Source organism: Onthophagus taurus, chromosome 5, assembly GCF_036711975.1.
Source record: "Onthophagus taurus isolate NC chromosome 5, IU_Otau_3.0, whole genome shotgun sequence".
NCBI classification, from domain to species: domain Eukaryota; kingdom Metazoa; phylum Arthropoda; class Insecta; order Coleoptera; family Scarabaeidae; genus Onthophagus; species Onthophagus taurus.
In genome coordinates this window covers 3445622-3466145 of record NC_091970.1, presented here as the reverse complement: position 1 = coordinate 3466145, position 20524 = coordinate 3445622, and the positions used below count along the sequence as shown (strand labels likewise).

At 31.1% G+C, this 20524-nt stretch overlaps 3 protein-coding genes across 3 annotated transcripts; 1 reads left to right on the top strand and 2 right to left on the bottom strand.

Annotated features, from left to right (window-relative positions):
- Positions 1 to 5: 5 nt before the first annotated feature.
- On the bottom strand, positions 6 to 20348 carry LOC111426356 (S6 Kinase Like). The gene is made up of 9 exons (XM_023060845.2): positions 20119 to 20348; positions 19907 to 20010; positions 19326 to 19557; positions 19040 to 19163; positions 18885 to 18989; positions 17242 to 17400; positions 13751 to 13839; positions 295 to 492; positions 6 to 243 (listed from the first exon to the last, which is right to left on the bottom strand). The coding sequence occupies exons 1-9, from the start codon at positions 20197 to 20199 to the stop codon at positions 169 to 171; spliced, it is 1167 nt and encodes a 388-aa protein (XP_022916613.2). The 5' UTR covers positions 20200 to 20348; the 3' UTR covers positions 6 to 168.
- On the top strand, positions 7169 to 12331 carry LOC111426355 (bangles and beads). Its single transcript, XM_023060844.2, has 4 exons — positions 7169 to 7218; positions 7293 to 7494; positions 10637 to 11741; positions 11798 to 12331. Exons 3-4 carry the CDS (start codon positions 10638 to 10640, stop codon positions 11897 to 11899), a joined length of 1206 nt encoding a protein of 401 aa, XP_022916612.2. The 5' UTR covers positions 7169 to 7218; positions 7293 to 7494; position 10637; the 3' UTR covers positions 11900 to 12331.
- LOC111426357 (autophagy-related protein 101) lies at positions 13932 to 17232 on the bottom strand. The gene has a single exon (XM_023060846.2). The coding sequence runs from the start codon at positions 17034 to 17036 to the stop codon at positions 16374 to 16376; it is 663 nt and encodes a 220-aa protein (XP_022916614.1). The 5' UTR covers positions 17037 to 17232; the 3' UTR covers positions 13932 to 16373.
- Positions 20349 to 20524: the final 176 nt, after the last annotated feature.

The window sequence follows — 20524 nt, the reverse complement described above, 5'->3', positions numbered from 1 at the left end:
AGTAAAAAGTTTTAATACAAACTTTATTAATATAACCAAACGTATTTAGTGGTGTTTAGACATAACACTGGATAACCAGCGTCTTTTACGCGCATGTTCGAGCAAAATCAATATCTTACCAAAATAGAATTCTATTAAACTTTTTTTTACACAAATAAAAAAATAAAATTAGAACGTTTCGAAATTTTCTTCGATTTGTTTCTTTTGTGGTGAAAATTCTTGAAGTAAATCGTTGGGTTTTAGCTAAAAATTCAAATTGGTTTAATTTAATTAATTTGAAATTAAATGATTTACCTTTTTATTCTTTACATCTTCAAAATTGTATCCTTTATAAAAAGCGATCGTTTGTAAAGTTCTTAAGGAATGTAACCTCCTCGACGGGTCGACATCTAAAAGTCTTAAAAGGAGATCTTTTTCTGATGGGGTTAATTCGACATCTTCTGGTAAATTCCCCGGAGATTCGTTTTCTTTAACAGGAAAAGACGTTGGGTACTAAAAATCAAAATTGAAACAATTTTAAATACAGGTTTCTGTAAATGATTTAGGTTAAAAATTATAGATGGCGTAATTAATTAATTTTAATAATAAACGTCACAATATTTCGAAGGGGATTCACTAAAATTCTTTTACTCAATCTTGTTAGGACTTATTTCGTAAAAGATACATATGTACAAATTTAGAAATTTTAATGTTAATTTTACAAGGTTAATTAATTAATTATAATCGTGTTAATTAAGTTGGGCTATTTTTTTTGTTTTTCGATTTCGAAATATAAATTTACACCAAGTTCATGATATTAGAGTTAAACGAGGCGTATAAAGAAGACAAGTAATAATATCCGCCCATATTTTAATTTGGTAATAAGTCTAACCTCAGGACAAAATTCGTCGTAAACTGTAATGAAGCTTCCTTCCTAAAACACTTATATTTGTTTCTAGAGACAATTTAAAAGAAGTGGATGTCAACGATGAATACATTAACATTAACCTTGTTTATTTCCTCTTAATACTAAATGAAACTTTAAAGAAACTTAAAAGATACAATAAAATAAAGTTCATAGACCTCAAAATTTTTCCATTCTAACTCTAATAAAAACTGTTTATTATCCAGCGATTATAGGGATACGTCAAAGAAGACAAAGAACCATTAAAGTCGGTAAATTCCTTACATCTTTTAATCGTTTCAAAGTTTTGATTAATTTTATCGCTTCCGTGTAAGTAAAAATAAAGAGTTCCTCAAGAACCAATCTTATCGAGAACCAACTCGGCGTTATTCAATTTAGATCTAGGACCGGAATTTGCATTATTCAATTTAATTTCAGTTAATGGAATATCACGTACATCCGTGTTATAATATAATAATAATAAAGAGATGAGGAATTAAACGAAGAGACGAGGAGAAGATGTAAAATGTTTTTCAGGACCTCGGTTGCATGCGCAAGGTGATTTTAACGTTTAAACGGATAATTACCGGTGAGTTTTAACGAAAAACGCAGAAAACAATCGGTACAAATAACAATTATTTTAATTAAAATGACTCATAAATGACAACAACGTTTACAAGGTTTGTGAGTTTGTTAATTAATAAATCTTGTGAGTGTAAGATTAGATATTATTGGCAGATGATCAGATATTGATCGAAGAGATTGTAATTATATTATGGATATTCACAAATAAATTAATTGTTTTGGGTATTTCTTTCTAGTCTTTTATTAGCAGTTTTTGATCATTCTCTAGCAGCATTTAGGTTATGTCAGCAATATCTAGACTTCTATTAGCAGTTTCTGGTAATTTTCTAGCAGTATTTAGGTTATGCCAGCACTATCCAGACTTTTATTAGCAGTTTCTGGTAATTTTCTAGCAGTATTTAGCTTATGTCAGCACTATCTAGTCTTTTGTTAGCAGTTTCTGGTCATTTTTTAGCAGTATTTACCTTATACCAGCGCTGTCTACATTCTCTTAGCAGTTTCTAGTCTTTTTGTAGTAGTAATAAGTTTCTACCAGCACTATCTAGACTTTTATTAGCATTTTCTGGTCAATTTCTAGCAGTATTTAGCCTATGCCAATACTATCTAGACTTCTATTAACATTTCCTAGCTTTTTATAGTAGTAATTAGCATATGCTTGCATATCTAGTCTTCTATTAGCAGTTTCTGGTCATTTTCTAGCAGTATCTAGCGTATGCCAGTACTATCTAGACTTCTACAAACATTTTCTACCCTTTTATAGTAGTAATTAGTATATGGTTGCACTATCTAGTCTTCTATTAGCAGTTTCTGGTAATTTTCTAGCAGTATTTAGCTTATGTCAGCACTATCTAGACATCTATTAGCAGTTTCTGGAAATTTTATAGCAGTATTTAGGTTATGCCAGCACTATCCAGACTTTTATTAGCAGTTTCTGGTAATTGTCTAGCAGTATTTAGCTTATGTCAACACTATCTAGTCTTTTGTTAGCAGTTTTTGGTCATTTCTTAGCAGTATTTACCTTATACCAGCACTATCTACATACTTTGAGTAGTTTCTAGTCTCTTTGTAGTAGTAATTAGTTTCTGCCACAATCCACAATCATTGTCATAATAGGCCCAGAATACCATCAAACAATATTCTAGGTTCAGGGGATAAAAATAATCAATACTCAGATTTCTGTCAATTACTCTAGTTTCAGGAGCTAAAGCACTTTAAAATCAAACATTTTCTCAATGAAATAATTAAGTTACTTATCTGTTAGGAAGAAAAAAGTGTGCAGAAAAGAATTTTTAAAACAGATTGTAAAACCCCTGAGAGAAGTTAGAGGTATTTACATTCTGAAAAGGGATTCCGACGTTGATCGCATCTACCTGCGCCTCTTTAAATTGCACGGCACCACTTCGTGGCGAAATTAAAAATAGAAACCGATCTTCGGCGTAGACGCAGGTTTCCTGTCTTAATAGACTTCGCACCATTGGTATTTATAGAATGTAGATGAGCATCGGTACCGGCGACCACGACGACGGGTCCGGCTTCGTCGACCAAGGCCGCAACCAAGAATCTTCTTCTCAATCTCCTCCCTATAACCCCGTGTTTTTACCGCACTAATTGCCACTTTTCCAAACCCGATCTCGTTGTGTTGTTCCAACGTACAACACGCAACGTTTTCCTAAGATTTATTTATTTCAAATTTATTTTTTCTTTTTCTTTTCTCGGTCGGTTTAAGTAAAAACCAATGACCTTACAAGGTCATTGAATCAATTTATTAGATTCAATAGAACAAGGAGGATGTTAGATTGAATTGGAATAAAAATGACATGAAAAGACGAAGAAGATGAAAAGAATAAAAAATGGCGAGACAGAAAAAGAGAATGGCAAAAGAGATCCGATTGCGTGGTCGTTCGCACTCAACGGGATCGAATTTATAACAGGTGATTAAGACCGTGACCGAGCTGTGCGAGTCGAAGAAGATTCCAAGGGGTATATGAAGAAACAAAAAATTAATTTTTTTAAACACATTAACTGTGTCATTACCACACTACCAGTAGGTAGATAATCTTCAATTAATGATTTTCCCCCGTTTTTAATCATTTACTTCCTATGTCATTAAGCTTTGTGTCATGGTTACTTGGCCATGGTTAAGCCGAGTTTATCAAGAAATTAATGATCGAGGAATTAATTAATTTAGAAAAATATTTAACTCTTCTTAGAATTAGAATCTTTTATAAATTACAACGCTTAAACAGGTGAGGCACGTATCTTCTTTCCGTCTGCTTGGATTCTATTGTCTTGCATAATAAACTATGTAACAATCTCCTAATGCCGCGTAGAAACAATTAGGTTCACTCGTAAACTTCATTAGCTTATTTAATAATGTTTTACGTTTAATTTTATGTAATATTAATAACAACAATAACGTTAAGTAATATAGTAAAACTCGTAAATCTCAAAAACTACTAAATTTGGATAGAGGAGGTGGGATTTATTCGAATTGATACCCAAGAATGTTGATTTTTGTGGAAAAACGATAAAATTACGACATATTTTCAAAAAAAAAACCATATTGGTAGCCATTTTGATTTTTTTTTAGTAATTAATTATAATTTTTAATACTAAATTTGTATAGAGGAGGTCGGATTTATTCGAATTGATACCCAAGAATGTTGATTTTGGTGGAAAAACAAAAAAATTACATTGAAATGTCAACAATGACAGGCGGCCATTTTGTTTTCTATCTGCCTTCATTATTTATAGAAAAACTAAGATAACTAGCGATTTAATTAAGATAACTTAGTCGTGTTTGGACTTAAATTAAAGCATTTTTGATCCAATTAGTAAGGTTAGAAATAAAAAATGTTGCACCGCGATCATCTTAGATTTATAATTTAAAAAATAACTGTGAAATTCGAAAAGATCACCCTCAAATTATTCGAAATGACACCCAACACGACATATTTTCAAGAAAAAACCATATTGGTAGCCATCTTGTTTTTTTTTACTAATTAATTATAATTTTTAGTACTAAATTTGGATGGAGGAGGTCGGATTTATTCGAATTGACACCCAAGAATGTAGATTTTGGCGGAAAAACGATAAAATTACATTGAAATGTCAACAATGACAGGTGGCCATTTTGTTTTTTATCTCTTTATATTATTTATAGAAAAACTAAGATAACTAGCGAATTAATTAAGATAGCTTAGTCATGTTTGGACTTAAATTAGAGCTTTTTTGATTTTTGATCGAATTAGTGAGGTTAGAATTAAAAAATGTTGCATCGCGACCATCTTAGATTTTTAATTTATTAAAAATAACTGTGAAATTCGAAAAGATCACCCTCAAATTATTCTAAATGACATCCAACACGACATATTTTCAAAAAAAAACCTTATTAGTAGCAATTTTGATTTATCTTAGTAATTAATTATAATTTTTAGTACTAAATTTGGATGGAGGAGGTCGGATTTATTCGAATTGATACCAAAGAATGTTGATTTTGGTGGAAAAATGATAAAATTACATTGAAATGTCAACAATGACAGGCGGCCATTTTGTTTTCTATCTGTCTTCATTATTTATAGAAAAACTAAGATAACTAGCGAATTAATTAAGATAACTTAGTCGTGTTTGGACTTAAATTAAAGCATTTTTGATTTTTGATCGAATTAGTGAGGTTAGAGTTAAAAAATGTCTGTTTTACTGTGGAGATATTTTTTAATCACGTATATATTTTTTATTGTTGCAAAAAAATCTTCAAATCGCCACAAGAAACCGTTAGAAGATTTGAGAGCTAACTTCTCTCATAACGGCGCCGTATAATTTAAATATTAATTGCCTTTCACGTTTTGCAGCATCCAATTCTTCTCGTCAGATAAATACATAGATAATCTCCGTTTAGATTTTTTTTAAGATGAATTTACGTTGAAGTACCGCTACATCTAGAGGTCGCATTGCCAAAAATAGCTGTAAAATAACAACCTCTCGTCCCAAATCAAGGTTAGGAAAGAATTAAAACAACCACGGGTCGTTTACATGGAGTAAAAAATGATTTTAACAATTTCAAATAAATTCCCCAAGGAAAAACGATCACAATCATTTTATTATTTCATTAAAACGCAAAGCACGCAAGATGATTTTTACTTCTATTCAAACATTTAAAACCTTATAAACAACCGATTTAATATGTTTTAATTTTTTGCTAACAATGAATCACTCTTTATGAAATTCAATGAACACATTTATTACGACAATAGATGTGACGTGTTTAAGATTTTGTGAGATGCATCGAAATTATCTTTAAATTTGATATTAACATAACCAAAAGAACTTGACCTTTAATTTTATTCTCTCTACAAATTAATTTTTGAAATTTGAATCTTTTTGCAACATTTAACGGAGGTGCTAATGGTTGCCGCAAATAATTTAAGAAAGCGAAAAAATTGTTTTTGTCACATCAAAGGTTAATTTCGATTAATCTTGAAAAAAGAGTACGTTTTAGAAAACAACATTCTTTAATGATAATATCATCAAAGAATGGTGTTTTTTTACTCCCTCTAATTAAGACCATTGTTTCCATAAAAACACGTAAAGCAACAAAACAGTAATCATTTAAGTGTTTAATTATAGCTTTCGAGGTACATCCTGGTTTTATTGATGATATTGACGAATTAAATGATTCAATAAAAAAATCGGTCATTTTATTCCGTTTAAAACGATTTTTAATATTAATATTGCTAACTGACGTGAAGTAGGAAATTTAGTTTTAATAGATTGCAATAGATGGCGCTAATTATAAAAAAAGAAGTCTCATTTCAGAAGATGGCTGCTAAAATAACTACTACTATGCCTACATTTATCGCAATATTAAAAGACCAAGAACAACATAGGAATACGAAGTCTTTTAGACAAGATATATGGACCGATACAAGATGGGTGGATACAATTGGACCAGCTCATAGAAAAGAAATAATCGTTTTCCAGAAACTTGAATAATTTTAGAACACGAAAAAATTGATTAGTGTCAATCAAAATAATTCTAAACGACTAAGAACATCTCGAAAATACCTGAGAAGAGTGGCAAAATGAATAGAAAGACTTTAAGCACATCTGAAATTATTATAGAGACACCTAAAAATAGAAAAAATTGATTGGGATGCGAGTCAAAATGATTTTAATCGACTTAAAACTTCTCTATAATACTTAGGGAGAGCGGCAGAACCAAAAAAAATAACATTAATATTAATTTGAAGATTTTATAAAGAAAGCAGGTAACAGAAAAGTTGTATTTCCTTGGAATAATCTCATTATTACATACAATTACGCATCGCACGTACTTAATTTATTTCAATTCGATGTATCATACAAAAAAAAACCGATTTAGAATATTTTTTCAAATGATTCATCGACTCAACTACTTAAATATTAAATATTACATAGATTATTATAGGTGAAACATAACAGGAAAAAAAAAGGAATTTTTCGAAAAGTAGATGGCACGAGTCGAGTTATTTATAACCCAATTATACATTGGCAGAAGAAAAATAGAAGAAGAAAAATGGAAGGAACAATAAAAATAAAAGGAATAAGAAAAATAGAGGGAAGAACAAATACCACAAAAAAAATACGAACCAGCTCGACTAGTTCGTTAGGGAGCAGCAGTTTCCGTTCGTGAAAAAGATCAAACAAAACAAAATTTATTCCGAAGAATCTACCCAACACGTTATATTATAAGCCGAAGAAATTCGATTCTGGTAACGTACAAAATTATAAAAAAAATGTTTAAAAAAACATTATTTATTGAACTAGAAATATGTTTGTTATTTAGAAATAACGGGTTATTTTTTATTGGAGAATAAGATGCACCTTGCCTGAAGCTGATTTTGGTTTGATGGTACATGGTGGTGGGGACGCAAACTATATAAAAGCGTACCGCTTTGGAAGCTCGTAAAAGATTCCTTGCTAGTGGCTTTGTGTAGTTAGTAGCAGAGCAACGTTTAAGTTTTTTCATTCAAATTGAAATAACCAAGGTAGGAAATTATTTTATTTTATAGCCAAATTTTAATTAATCATTACAATAAAATTATTATTATCTTAAGAAACTATTAAATTTCTTAAAAGTCGTAAAAGAAGAAACTAAAGTTTAATGTTACACTTACATAACATAAATAAGAGGAAAAATCTTATATTTTAGATTTAAAAAAACATTATGGGACCATTAAATATTAAATGATGATATAAAATTTAATTATTTTTAATTTATATTTATTATCGGAATCGCAATCTTTATTTTTTTTTGTTCCTAAGTTGTTAAAAATGACCTAAGGAACACGATGAGTACACACAATTCAAATTTGGCAGTAGCAAAAAAAATTACGTCACTTTATTAGCTCTAAATTTAAAATTTTAATTTTTGAAAAATTTTTTTCTTCTAGAATATTTAAAATTTCATTAGTAACACGACTAATGCACACATTTCAATTTTGGCAATGACAAAGATACTTTGTCCCTTAACTTGTAAATTCACAATTTTATTTGTTTAATTTTTTTTGTTCCTAAGATGTTAAAAAAAACCTAAGGAACACGGTGAGAACACACAATTAAAATTTGGCAGTAGCAAAAAAAATTACATCACTTTATTAGCTCTAAATTTGCAATTTTAATGTTTGCAATTTTTTAATTCAATAAAAATATTCCATTCTAACGAGGTCCGTTATATCGAGGTTTTACTGTATTTACCAATTTAATGCAACCTACGAAATACTCAAAATGAAAACAATTTTCCACTTCTCGCGGGAATTGATGAAATTATTCCCCAATTGGTCACAAAAAATTGGTTGAAATTGTCAAATAGGTTGCACGAGTTCCTAAATTACGCCCGAGAGAGTCATCAACAACCCTTATTTGTCAACAATGGGACTCTAATAACACGCTCAAATATTTAAACTTGGATGTTTTAGTCTTTTAGTGTTTGCTTTTTTGTGTGTGGCGTTCGCAAATAGTTAATTATTCATTATTGATTGATGGAATCATAAAGACTAATACAAAATGATAAAATTATTAATAACTTTTGAAATCTAAAGGAATAGATTTTTAATTAAAAAAAAATTGAAATCGACGCAATATTCTTTTGAAACCGTTTCATAACGGCGAATTCAATTTCGTGAAGCCAAACGCAATTATTAACGCGTTTTTTTGTCTTCGTCCGAATTGTTGAAGACGATCCGTTGAGAATACGATTTTCCACGGGAATTTTTTTTAAGGTTACGATGTTGTTGAAATTTCGTTTGGGTCGTTATACCTCATCGCATTTTTAATATTTTTTTTTTAAACGAAAAGATTACTTTGAAACTTAAAGAATTTTTTACTTAACGTAACTTGGTTTCGTTATAAATGTACGGTTTAGTTTCTGAACAAGATTAAAAGTTTCTGGTCAAAATGCACAACGTATACACTAAATAATAGAAGAAGGATTTTGAGTTGGAACCAATACAACTTTTTTTTCTGAATAGATAACTCGGCTTCAATCATTTTTTTATTAAGTAAGTAATCAAAAACGACTTTAGAGTATCTAGCAGCATTGAATTAAGGTTTTTAATGAAGATGCAAGTTTCTGAACAAAATTTGAAGTTTATGGTTGAGGTCTATAACACACTAAGGAAATAATAGAAGAAGGATTTGGAGATGGAACTTGTAGACGATAAATACTGTCTATGGGAGGCTAAATACTTGCATTGGACTGTTTGTAGATGACAAAACTGCTTAAAGATTTACAATTTCATCGTGGTGTAATGAAATAAAACGAGGAAAAACGATGAAAAATGTTTTAATAATTAAGCTAGATCAGTGCGACATGTTTCGGGGTAAATATATATACGTATAACCAAACCGTAACAAAATTTATTAGGACAGGAAACATGTCGCACTAATCTAACTTAATTATTAAAACATTTTTCATCGTGTTTCCTCGTTTTATTTAAATACTATTGGCAGAAGACAAATACTGCCTATAAAAAGCTGGAGACTGCTTGTAGAAGACTAAATACTATTGTTGGAAAACTACAAACTGTCTGCAGAAGACAAATAATGCGTGTAGTATACTAGATACTGCTTGCTATACTAAAAATTGCTTGCAGAAGACAATTACTGTTGGCAGAAGACAGATACTGTTTGAAATAGACTAGAAATTGCTTCTAGAAGACTAAACACAATTAGTAGAAACGTAAAAACTGCTTGCAGAAGAGAGTACTGCCGAGAAAAGGCTAGATACTGCTTGCAGAACGCTAAATATAGTTGGCAGAAAACAAATTAAAATCTATAGGCACAAAAAAAACTCTCTATAGAATGTTATAATACAAATAATGTTGATAATTTTTCAAAAACATTGCACCATTGACTTTATAAGGAGTTCACAAAAGATTTTGCTTCATCTAATAGCATTGAACCAAAGTTTCTGATAACGATATAAGTACAAAAATGAAGATGCAAGTTTTTTTAACTGTTTAATTTGGGTTTATATATAAATTTAAGCCAGGCTTATACGATACAACAGAAATTCTTCCCATTTAAAATGTTTAATTGAATGGTAAATCAAGGTCTTTGCTAATACATAACATCACTTTCCGTATGTGGAGGTTCGCCGTTTCCTTGCGATCGCTCAACCGTACGGTTCAACGGTGTTAACGACCTTTATGCGTACAATTACTTACTTATTATTATTGTTATTGGCTTGCGTCACGCCGGATTGTAAAGGTGACTTGCGCGGGTAAGGAGTTTTGCGGCTTTTCGCCGACTTAAACATTAACCTTTCCCCGTTTTGCGAAGAGATAGGGACACGACTCGATTTGAAATTGTAATGAGCCGAGAGCCGTCGGTGCAATTTAAAAGAAATTTGCTTAACCGGAATGTTGCAGAAGAATTTTATCGCAAATAATAACCAAGTATTACTTTAGTGCAGTTCGAATAAGAGACCGAGCGAACTCGAAACCGACTGCATCCGGTATTTTACTTCTGGTTAAATAGATAATTGTGTTTACAACAAAGGTTCATTCAATTCGTATTATCCCGATTCCATTGTACAAGAGGTTGTAGTACAACTAGTTTGATTACGTTCCATCCGCAATTTGCTCAATTAAACGAAACCGAAAATAAATATTTTTTTTTTGATTTTAGAATGAAGAGTTTTGTGGGAATTTTGCTCCTCGTTGGGTTATGTTTCGCGTATCCTTTGGGGGAAAGCGAAGAAGCTCTCAATAAATCACCCGAATTGAGCAACCACCCAGTTGAACAGGAGAAGAAGCAGGAGTTATTGCAAGACGCTCAACCGCAAAGAGACGAATCCGCCGAATCCAACGAAAGCGCGGGGTCTGATGAAAGCAACGAAAGTCCGCAGGAGTCCCAAAAACCAGCTGAACCGGTTCAGTTACCTTCGCAACCCGCGCCAGAGAGCTCCGAAAATCTCTCCAACGAATCCAGCGAAGATAAAACGGTGGATGAACCGAGAGCTGAAGCTTCACAACCGAAATTAGAAGAAAAAGTTAATGAAGGAAAAGCGAATGTAGAAAAAGTTGACGAGGGAAAAATTAACGAAGAAAAAGTTAATGAACCCGTTGTTTTGCCAGTTGAAGAAGCTAAACCGAGTCAACCAAGCGAGCAAAAAGTTGAACAACCGATAGAAGCTGAAGAAAAAGCACCTGAAGTACAACCGATTGCGTTACCAAGTCAACAGGATGAAGTCCAGAAAGAAAAAGAATCGGAAAAACAACCAGAAGCGTTACCAGTTCCGCAACCAGCTCAACCTGAAGTAGAAGCACCGAAACAAGAAGCTCCAATTAAAGAAGAAGTGGCTAAAGATGAAGTGGCTAAGGAGGAAGTGGCTAAAGATGAAGTAGCTAAAGATGGAGCACCTAAAGATGAGGTACCTAAAAATGTAGCATCTAAAGATGAAGTGGTTAAAGATGAAGTAGCAAAAGATGAAGTAGTAAAAGATGAAGTAGCAAAAGATGAAGTGGCTAAAGATGACGTGGTTAAAGATGAAGCAGTAAAAGATGAACCAGTTCCATCAAGTGTAACAATCGTTGAAGTAGCAACAAAGCCAGAAAAATTAATTGAAGAAGGAAGAAGCACATCTGATGATAAAGCACCTCAACCAACAAAAGTAGAAGAAACTAAAATTGAAGAAAAAGTAGAAACCCCAAAAGAAGTGCCTGAAGTTTTGGCAGAAGAACCAAAACCCGAATTAACTTTAGCTAAAGAAGAACCAGCACCAGAAAAGAAGGTAATTAATTAATTAACTAATTAATTAATATTTAATTTGTTTTTATTAAAATTTAGGTTGAACAACCTGAAGTAGCGGAACAAGTACAAAGGGTGGAGCCTCAAAACGAATCAGAATCAGCACCGAAATTGGAAAAATCGCCTGAGGGAAGTTCTTGAGTGAATTAGGGCAGTATTTCTTATAAAAAAAAGTAACAAAAAAAAAAGAAACGTTAATTTCGACTGAAATTGAGGTCCCTTTTGCCCTTTCGTTTACAAAGGAAAATAAAATTTGAAATAATTTAATTGGTGGAACGTCTGGATGAACGGGACCTCAACGATTTTAAAAACAATTTTATTATTATATTTTTAATTTATGTTAAAATTAAAAGAGATGGACGATAAAAAGAAATTATTTTAGATTTTTTCCTTCTTTATTTAGATGTTAAGTAATCGAACGTAGTCATTCCACGAAATAAAATTAGATTTTTAAAAAATTTTCTAAATGTTCCATACACTTGTGTCGTACTTCTATCGATTTAGAAGTTATATTTTTTAAGGATTATACGTTATTGTGTATTGAAAGCTTTCAATAAAGTTTTATACATATTATTTTTGTGGTTTTATTGTACCAAAAAAAAATTATCCCATCAAATCTCGTAACGTTATTCTGTGGATAGAATAATACCGGCGGAGTCATCGCCATTAATTCTCCACCGATAAAATCACAAAGAACCGGACGTCGAGATAAAAAAAAAATAATAAAAACTTAACACACAAAAGAACCCCTTTAAAGATTTCTCACATGATTACCATCAAGATATACCAGAATAATAGAACACCCTATAATACCGTGTACAGTGTTCGCCAAAAGTTAGAAAGACTAAATTTATAGGAAAATTTATCTTTAATAAGTGTACATTAGAAATTTTAATAATATCATCTTATAATGTTTATATCATATTATAAACTTGACCCTTTAAGCTTCAATTTAACATACATATCATATCACGATTCCTAAAAATATAAACGATACGATTTTTTGAAAATTTTCCATTTTTTGATTTATTAATTTGGCAGTTTCACCTTTATTAATTTTTTCCTGCAAATTTTCATAATATTATTTTATAGTTTTTATATCATATCATCAACTAGAATCTTTAAGCGTCAATTTAACACACATATCATATCAAGATTCCTAAAAATACAGCTAATATGATTTTTTTAAATTTCGCGTTTTTTCATTTATAAATTTGACAGTTACTTCTTTAATAATCTTTTCCTGGAAATTTCCATAATATCACCATATAGTTTTTACATCATATCATAAACTAGACTCTTTAAGCTTCAATTTAACATACATATCATATCACGATTCCTAAAAATATAAACGATATGATTTTTTCAAAATTTCTCATTTTGTGATTAATAAATATGACAGTTTTACTTATAACAATTTTTTCTAGGAAATTTCCATAATATCACCATACAGTTTTTATATCTTATCATAAACTAGAATCTTCAAGCTTAAATTTAACATACATATCATATCATCATCCGTAAAAATACAGCCGATATGATTTTGTGAAAATTTCGTGTTTTTCATTTATAAATTTGACATTTTCATCATTAATAATTTTTTCTTGGAAATTTCAATAATATCACTTTATATTCTTTATATGATATCATAAACTAGAATCTTTAACCATCACCTTAACATAAATATAACATAATTTTGATTCTGTTGTTGACTTTTTGGCGAACACTGTACATTTTGTGTTTAGATCTTGTATATAAAAGAAAAAGAACGAACCGGTCCCATTGCAGAATCTCCTTCTACGGAGATTCCGAACCGTTCTGATCATTTTACTTGGTCTCTTTGTTGCTTTTTCTGTTCGATGGCGAGAGTTGAAGGTACAATTTCAAGGAGAACCACGATGTACGAGAAGAAAACTTGCAAGGCGAAACCGTAACGGAGACCGTTAAATCTTCTCTTTAAGTTTCTTTTAATGTTACACAATTTTTACTTACCTTAGAAGTGATCATCCTGCACGCGATAACCCCCAAACTCCACCAATCGCAGGAATGTCCGTAAGGCTGTAGGTGGAAAATTTCCGGGGCTGCAACAAAAAAGATAATTTCACTTACCTTCAAGATAAGATGAGATGGCGAAGATAAGAAATCGGAGAAAGGGTTAGAATAAAATTAACTCTTTACTCTCTAACAAATTTTAATTACATTACAAAATAAATAATAGTCTTCGTTATCATAATAATTATTATTAGTAATATTTTTTTTAATCACAACAGATATTCACAAATATTTACATCGCTTTTAGCTTTTTTTACAACGAAAGTCGAAAATTTTACTAAACACCTCATTCGTTTCTTATTTTAAGAGTTAATCCCATTCAATAAAAAGTTATTTTTTTAATTTTACGGAGGGTGCATTTATTTTTATTTGCTTTTTTTCTTCAAAGTTTTTATTTTTTGGGCGGATAACATGCACCCTTTATAAAAAATCATTTTTATTTTTAAAAAAGAAGAAAAAAATAAAGCACAGCACGGAGAAAAGACACAAGGCGTTCGTAAGTACACAAAAATTGCATTGTTGTAAAGCTACGATAAAGTCCATCCTGAAATTGACCCATTTTTTTTTAATGATTGTTTCCAATTACATTAAATTTTCACACTTTTTCGTAAAATTAAAAAGAAATTAAAGGAAACTGGGAGAGCTTAATTTTCTTTTTAACTGATGCAATTTAAGCTTGATTCGTTGTATGTGTAAATAATTAAAACTGCAAGTGCAAAACTACCAAGAATTAAAGCTTAATTGACTTGCGTTTCTGTTTTCCACACCATTGAAATACAAGTCCTAGTTATGTCGAGGAAAATAATGTTAAGATTGAATTCTATTTTAAAGGAATAAAGAGGGTGGTGTTAATTAAGTAATTAGCCAAATTCCAAATTACATTCCGTTTCATAATCAACATTGATTCTTTGTTATGTCAAAACTTTCTGTATTACAAGAATATAGAGGAAAGTTTGGAAAAGAAAGAAGAAGTATTTGGAAATTTATTACCTTTTGGGCGCAATTTTTCAATAACCACATAACCTACAATTTATTTACCTTTTATAACAACTGTCAAATTATTAAAGTGAAGTTGGTAACAATTGATAAGAATAACAGGGAATTTTTTTAAATGTCATACTTTCAAATCTGTTATGTCACTTTGACGTTTGGAGTTTCGTTATTCTTGCGGTCGAGGCGCTACAACGAATACCATATTACCCTAAAACTGGTATTAAATAAAGTTCTGCCTCGACCGCAAGCGACCTCGGCGATATTAGATGATTAAGCCGAGGTCGCTTGCGGCCGAGGCATTGGAGCATATAATATTGAACATGGTATCAATTGTAAGATCTCAGCCACAGGGCACCGCGGCATAGTATGGAAAATACGATGTCAAGAAGAGACACTACTATTTGGTACAATATTAGATACTATACGCTCTAATACCTCGGCCGCAAGCGACCTCGGCTTGGGATGGGAAATATGATGTCATTTTATTACGCCGAGGCGCTACAATAGATATATTACATATTCTATTCTCTAATGCCTCGGCCGCAAGCGACCTCGGCTAAATACAGTGGAATACATGTTTTTTTAAGCCGAGGTCATTTATGGCCGACGCATATTTTAATAGCATATTATCACAAACCTGATGTAAAAATCGGGTGTCTCGGCTGCAAGCAACCTCGGCTCAATAAATGAAACACAGATTACATGGAATAATTAATCTCAAACAAGTTGATTATGAAACCGGACATTTTTTAAATATAAATTTGGTGTATTCTAAGCATTTGGTACAATACATTTAAAATGTAGGGAATAATGTGATGAAGTTTGGCTTCTCACTTAAATAACACACAATAGAAGTCAATTACCTTAAAAAGTAGTAAAGTTTAAAACTTTTTTAATAAAAAAAAATAACTAAAGTATAAAAAATTAACTCTAATTTAAAAACGTTCTAATATTTACAAATTTAATACAAGGTGTAGTAGAGTAAGAAACATCTCTTTTCTCGCGCACCCAGTATTTATTGACTGCTAAATAGGAAGAAATACGTCGAATTAGGAAAAATTAGAGACTAAGTACCGTAAAAATAACTCTGAAGAAAGAATTTATAAATTTAACTTTATAAAAAGATTAATTAATTGCACTGAAATATTACAATCCCAACCTAAACTGTTTTAATTATTAAATAACTCTAAGAAATTCAATCTTAACACAAATAAATGTTGCACATCTAATTAAAAAACATCGAGTTAAACGTATCCTATGTACACAATTGGTCAAATCTGATATCTAATCCTAAATCTCACTAACGAGGAAATCTCTTGTGCGGGCCCAGAAAAAAATTTATCAACAACAAAGAAGATTAATTTTAACAACCAAAAGAAATCTATTTACAGTTTTTTTGTTAGTGTCGAAGAAAAAAGAAATAATAAAACATTTACCGTGCATTTATTCAATAAAAAACCATTTAGTTCAAGTAAATTTCAAAAAAATCCTAACGTGGAGATCTCGAGTTGTCCAAAAGAAAAATTAAATTAAAACTATTTAAAAAAAACCAATAATTGTACTAATAAATTCATAACGATAAAGTTTCTCTTATAAGCTTTTTCATTGTTGACCCAACAGACGTTGACGCCGACGGCCCCGCAATGTGATAACTCAATTTGAAAAGGTACGGTTGAACATCCGAATACGTCGTATCAAAAATCAAATCGAGTTCCGATTGATTTGGCATTTTTGGAACGTAATCGTGACGGTTCATCACTTCCGTAATATACAAAATCTTATCCGTTAAATGTTCTCCAACTTTTTCCCGGCAAATCTGTCTCTCGTCCTCCGAATTTAACGAAATCAACTCTAAACGTAACGTCCACACCTCCCACGGTATACATTCTTGGGGAAACAACCACCGATTCGGTTTCTTTTGGAAAAACTCTAAACTAATTTGACCCATTCCTGTTCCACCTTCCATGCAACGTAACGATTCGGAAAAACCCGAAATTTCCTTTTTTATCGTTTTATCCAAATTCGGCGATGTACAACATACGTATGTTAAGTCAATAAAATCACAATCTACGTCTGTATAACCAACGGAACCCACCGAGTAGCTGCCCTCCGCCGTATACGTGAACTTCCCCATCGAACGATGAAAAAGAACCGTATGGAAAAGGCTCGTTATAGCCTCATCCACCTGGCGACCCTCCATCGTTAATTCGAATATTTGTGAGCGGGCGTTCATTTTTCGTTATTAATTCGACCATGCATCAAGTAATAATGACTAGTTTACGACGAATTTGAATACGCATAAGAATTAATTACGATTTGAATTAATTATGATTTCAATTAATTACGATCACAGCTTTGAACACCTGAGTAATTATTATTATAATTATTTTAATTTTTTTTGCTTTTATTTCGCACGAATTTGTTTTAAAATACCGTACCCATGTAACGGGGAGTTCCACACAAAGTCGACGTCTTCCCGCCGTAGGTTAACCACTTGGACAAACCGAAATCAACTAATTTGATGTCACCCCTCGCATCTAATAAGATATTTTCCGGCTTTAAATCTCTGTAAATTACTCCGGCGTTGTGTAAGAAATCTATAAAAAATAATAATAATTTTGTTATTGTTTAGTACTAGTACAATGTTAATTAATTATCGTACCCGACAAAGTATGCAACCAATATCACAGATTGGTATTGCAATGCGACGAAAGTTCCTAAAAACGATGGCGACAATTCATTAATTTTAAAAACCGTTTAATAGTATATTAAAAAACTAGTTTCGTAAGACACGCTTAAATCTTATGAAACGTGTTTTTTATGCTATTTTTTGTAATTCGCGTTTTTATCCTGTTTTTTATCAAAAATAAAATAAATTTTGACAATGTAGGGAAATAGGTATGTAGCAGTTAGTAACACTTGAAAATAGGAATTTGAATTGACAATTAGAAATTGTCAAAACACCTCCCAAAATAAGAGAAATTGCTCAAGAGTTCAACGTCCTCATCATTGTGGAACTTGTATTCGATGCTAAGAACCTGTTTAAACATTCATAAACAAAAATTGTCAGATTGACAACTAGAAAAATTAATGACCCAATGTCACCAACTTGAACTGGTTCCATAAAATGCTTTGTAATTAAAATTAACATATTTTAATAATTAAAAAAATATTTTAAATATAAAAAAAGAGGTAACTTTCTGTCCTTTTATTTAAAATAATTTTTAGTGTACCCATAGATTGAAATTAATGTTGAAAGTAGTGGTTATTTTGATTTGTTTATTGACTTACCGCTTAAAGCAACCACTAGAAACAATGATAGCTCTAAAAAGAACTGTTTCAAAAAATATAAAGGCAGCAAAAAACGGTTAAAGAACAAAGAAAATACGAAAACTCACAAAATGTACGACAACCACAATAATAACTAATAACGTTTGATCAGCTGTCAACATCTGGTTACTAATTTAAAATTCTCCAATCTACCACTACATATTAAAATATGCAGCCAATATTACACAGGTCATGTGGGATACGATAATTAATTAACACAGTGTATTATTTTCAAATATAAATATGGTATTTCTTCTTTTTTTGTCAATTCTACTGTGAATTTTATTCTAGTATTATATTCATTGAATAATTGTAGTAACTGTTCATATTGTTGTTTCTTTGTGATGATCAGCAAATAATCTATGTATTTAGCTAATAGAACTGGTTTTAGGTTTGCTTTTCCAAGCTGAGTGGTTAGTAGATGATTCATTATGTTAATGCAATAGCTCTATGTATTAAATTCTTCATTGTGTTTAGGATTTGAATCTTAGGATGGTGTAGTAATGTAAGGTTCTATTGCTAGAAGAGGTCTTCTTATACCAGGTTGTGTAGTGAATCTTCTACTAACCACTCAGCTTGAAAAAACAATAATAAAACCAGTTCTATTAGCTAAATACATAGATGATTTGCTGATCATCACAAAGAAACAACAATATGAACAGTTACTAGTTATTCAATAAATATAATACTAGAATAAAATATCAAAATTAATAATTATTTTAAATCAAAAATTTATTTTATAATTATTTACCTATTGCCAAAGCAATTTGGGCGATGTACAACTTAATTAGGACCTTGGGTAAAGCGTACTCCTCGAGAAAATTGTGGAGTTCCCCCCCAGAGATAAATTCGGTTACTAAAATTTAATTTTATAAATAAATTCAAAATTAGGTTATGATTTCATACCAATGTATAATTTTTTCCTTGACTGCCAATGACACGGAGAACTGACGATGAACGTGTGATGACCGCACGCGCTTTGTATTTGTACCTCCTCTTTTACTTGCTGTATTGCGTTCTCCTTTATAATCTGTTAAATTAAAAAAAAAATTATAATTATATCTTACTCAGCACGTAAACAATACTCAAGATAACAAACATTATTAATTTGATTGCAACATTTATAAATAAGCGATATAAAAAATAAAGATGATTATAACCTCAAAAAAAAAAAATCGAATTATAACCTAACCTTTGATTTTGAGAGAACTTTAAGCGCATAAATATTGCCTCCACTTTCTTCGCTTAACACCTTAAAGACTTTTCCGAAAGCGCCCCTCGCAATTTCCTCTATAACTTTGTACTTTTGTTCGTGGGGTCTTGAATCGATGGGAAAAACCGGTAAGAAATACGATTCTAATTGCGAGACGGGCCAAGCTGTTTTACTTGAATCGTAAGGTAAAGTTAAAGTTGATTCCTTCCACCTATAACAACATACAACAATACAATTTTAATAATAAAAATTAAAAAAAAAATTTTTAAATTGAGGTTATGTTTAATTTTTATGTCAACACTACCAACTTAAATCATAACAAAAAAGATCTATAATTAATGATTAATTTTATTATTTATTTAATTAATCAATAAAGGTTGATGAAATTTTGCATCACGCAACCATCAGCTGATTTTGCAAAACATGTGTAACCTAAAAATAAATCATACAATGAATCAAAAAAAAAAAAACTTGAACTTGGCGGCTTTTCACCTGTTCCAAAAATAACAAAATAAAACTTTAAACATAACTTTCTTATGAAATAGTGCCAAATCACTCACCTTTTCCTAGATACTCTTGACCAAGGTCTGGATACACTATAAGTAGACCTCTGACTGTTTAAACTGAGTAGACTCTTCGTGAAAAAGCTGCTCGAATTATTTATCTGAGTGAAATAACACAACCAGTTGGCAATTAACAACACAGATGACGCAGTAAACAAATAATAACAGGACGGGAATACAGGTTATAAAGCGCGAACGAGTTTATTTACCTCTTGAAATTTCACTTGCTTCCCTTTGTTGCTCGTCGAGTTCTCTACAACAGTCTTCTCTACCGTTTGCTTGTTGCCCATCAAATTTCACGTTAAAATAGATGAAAACATCTCTCACTAATTTCCTGTTTACTCTGTGCTACTTCGAAATGTTAAGGTGACAACCTTTGTCAGATGCAGAGCGAACGACGTTTTGGGTAAAATTTCACATCTCTCTCACTTTATCTAATTTGATTCCCGTTAAAACCAGAAAGGAACAACCATACACCTCATCCCCTCCCCTGACGTAAAGTTCGTTAAGTCAATGCTTTTTGATGAGATGGCGCTTAGTTTATGTCATTTTTATAATACAAATAAATAATATTTAATAAATAATCACAAAATTTAATTTTATAATAGAATACAA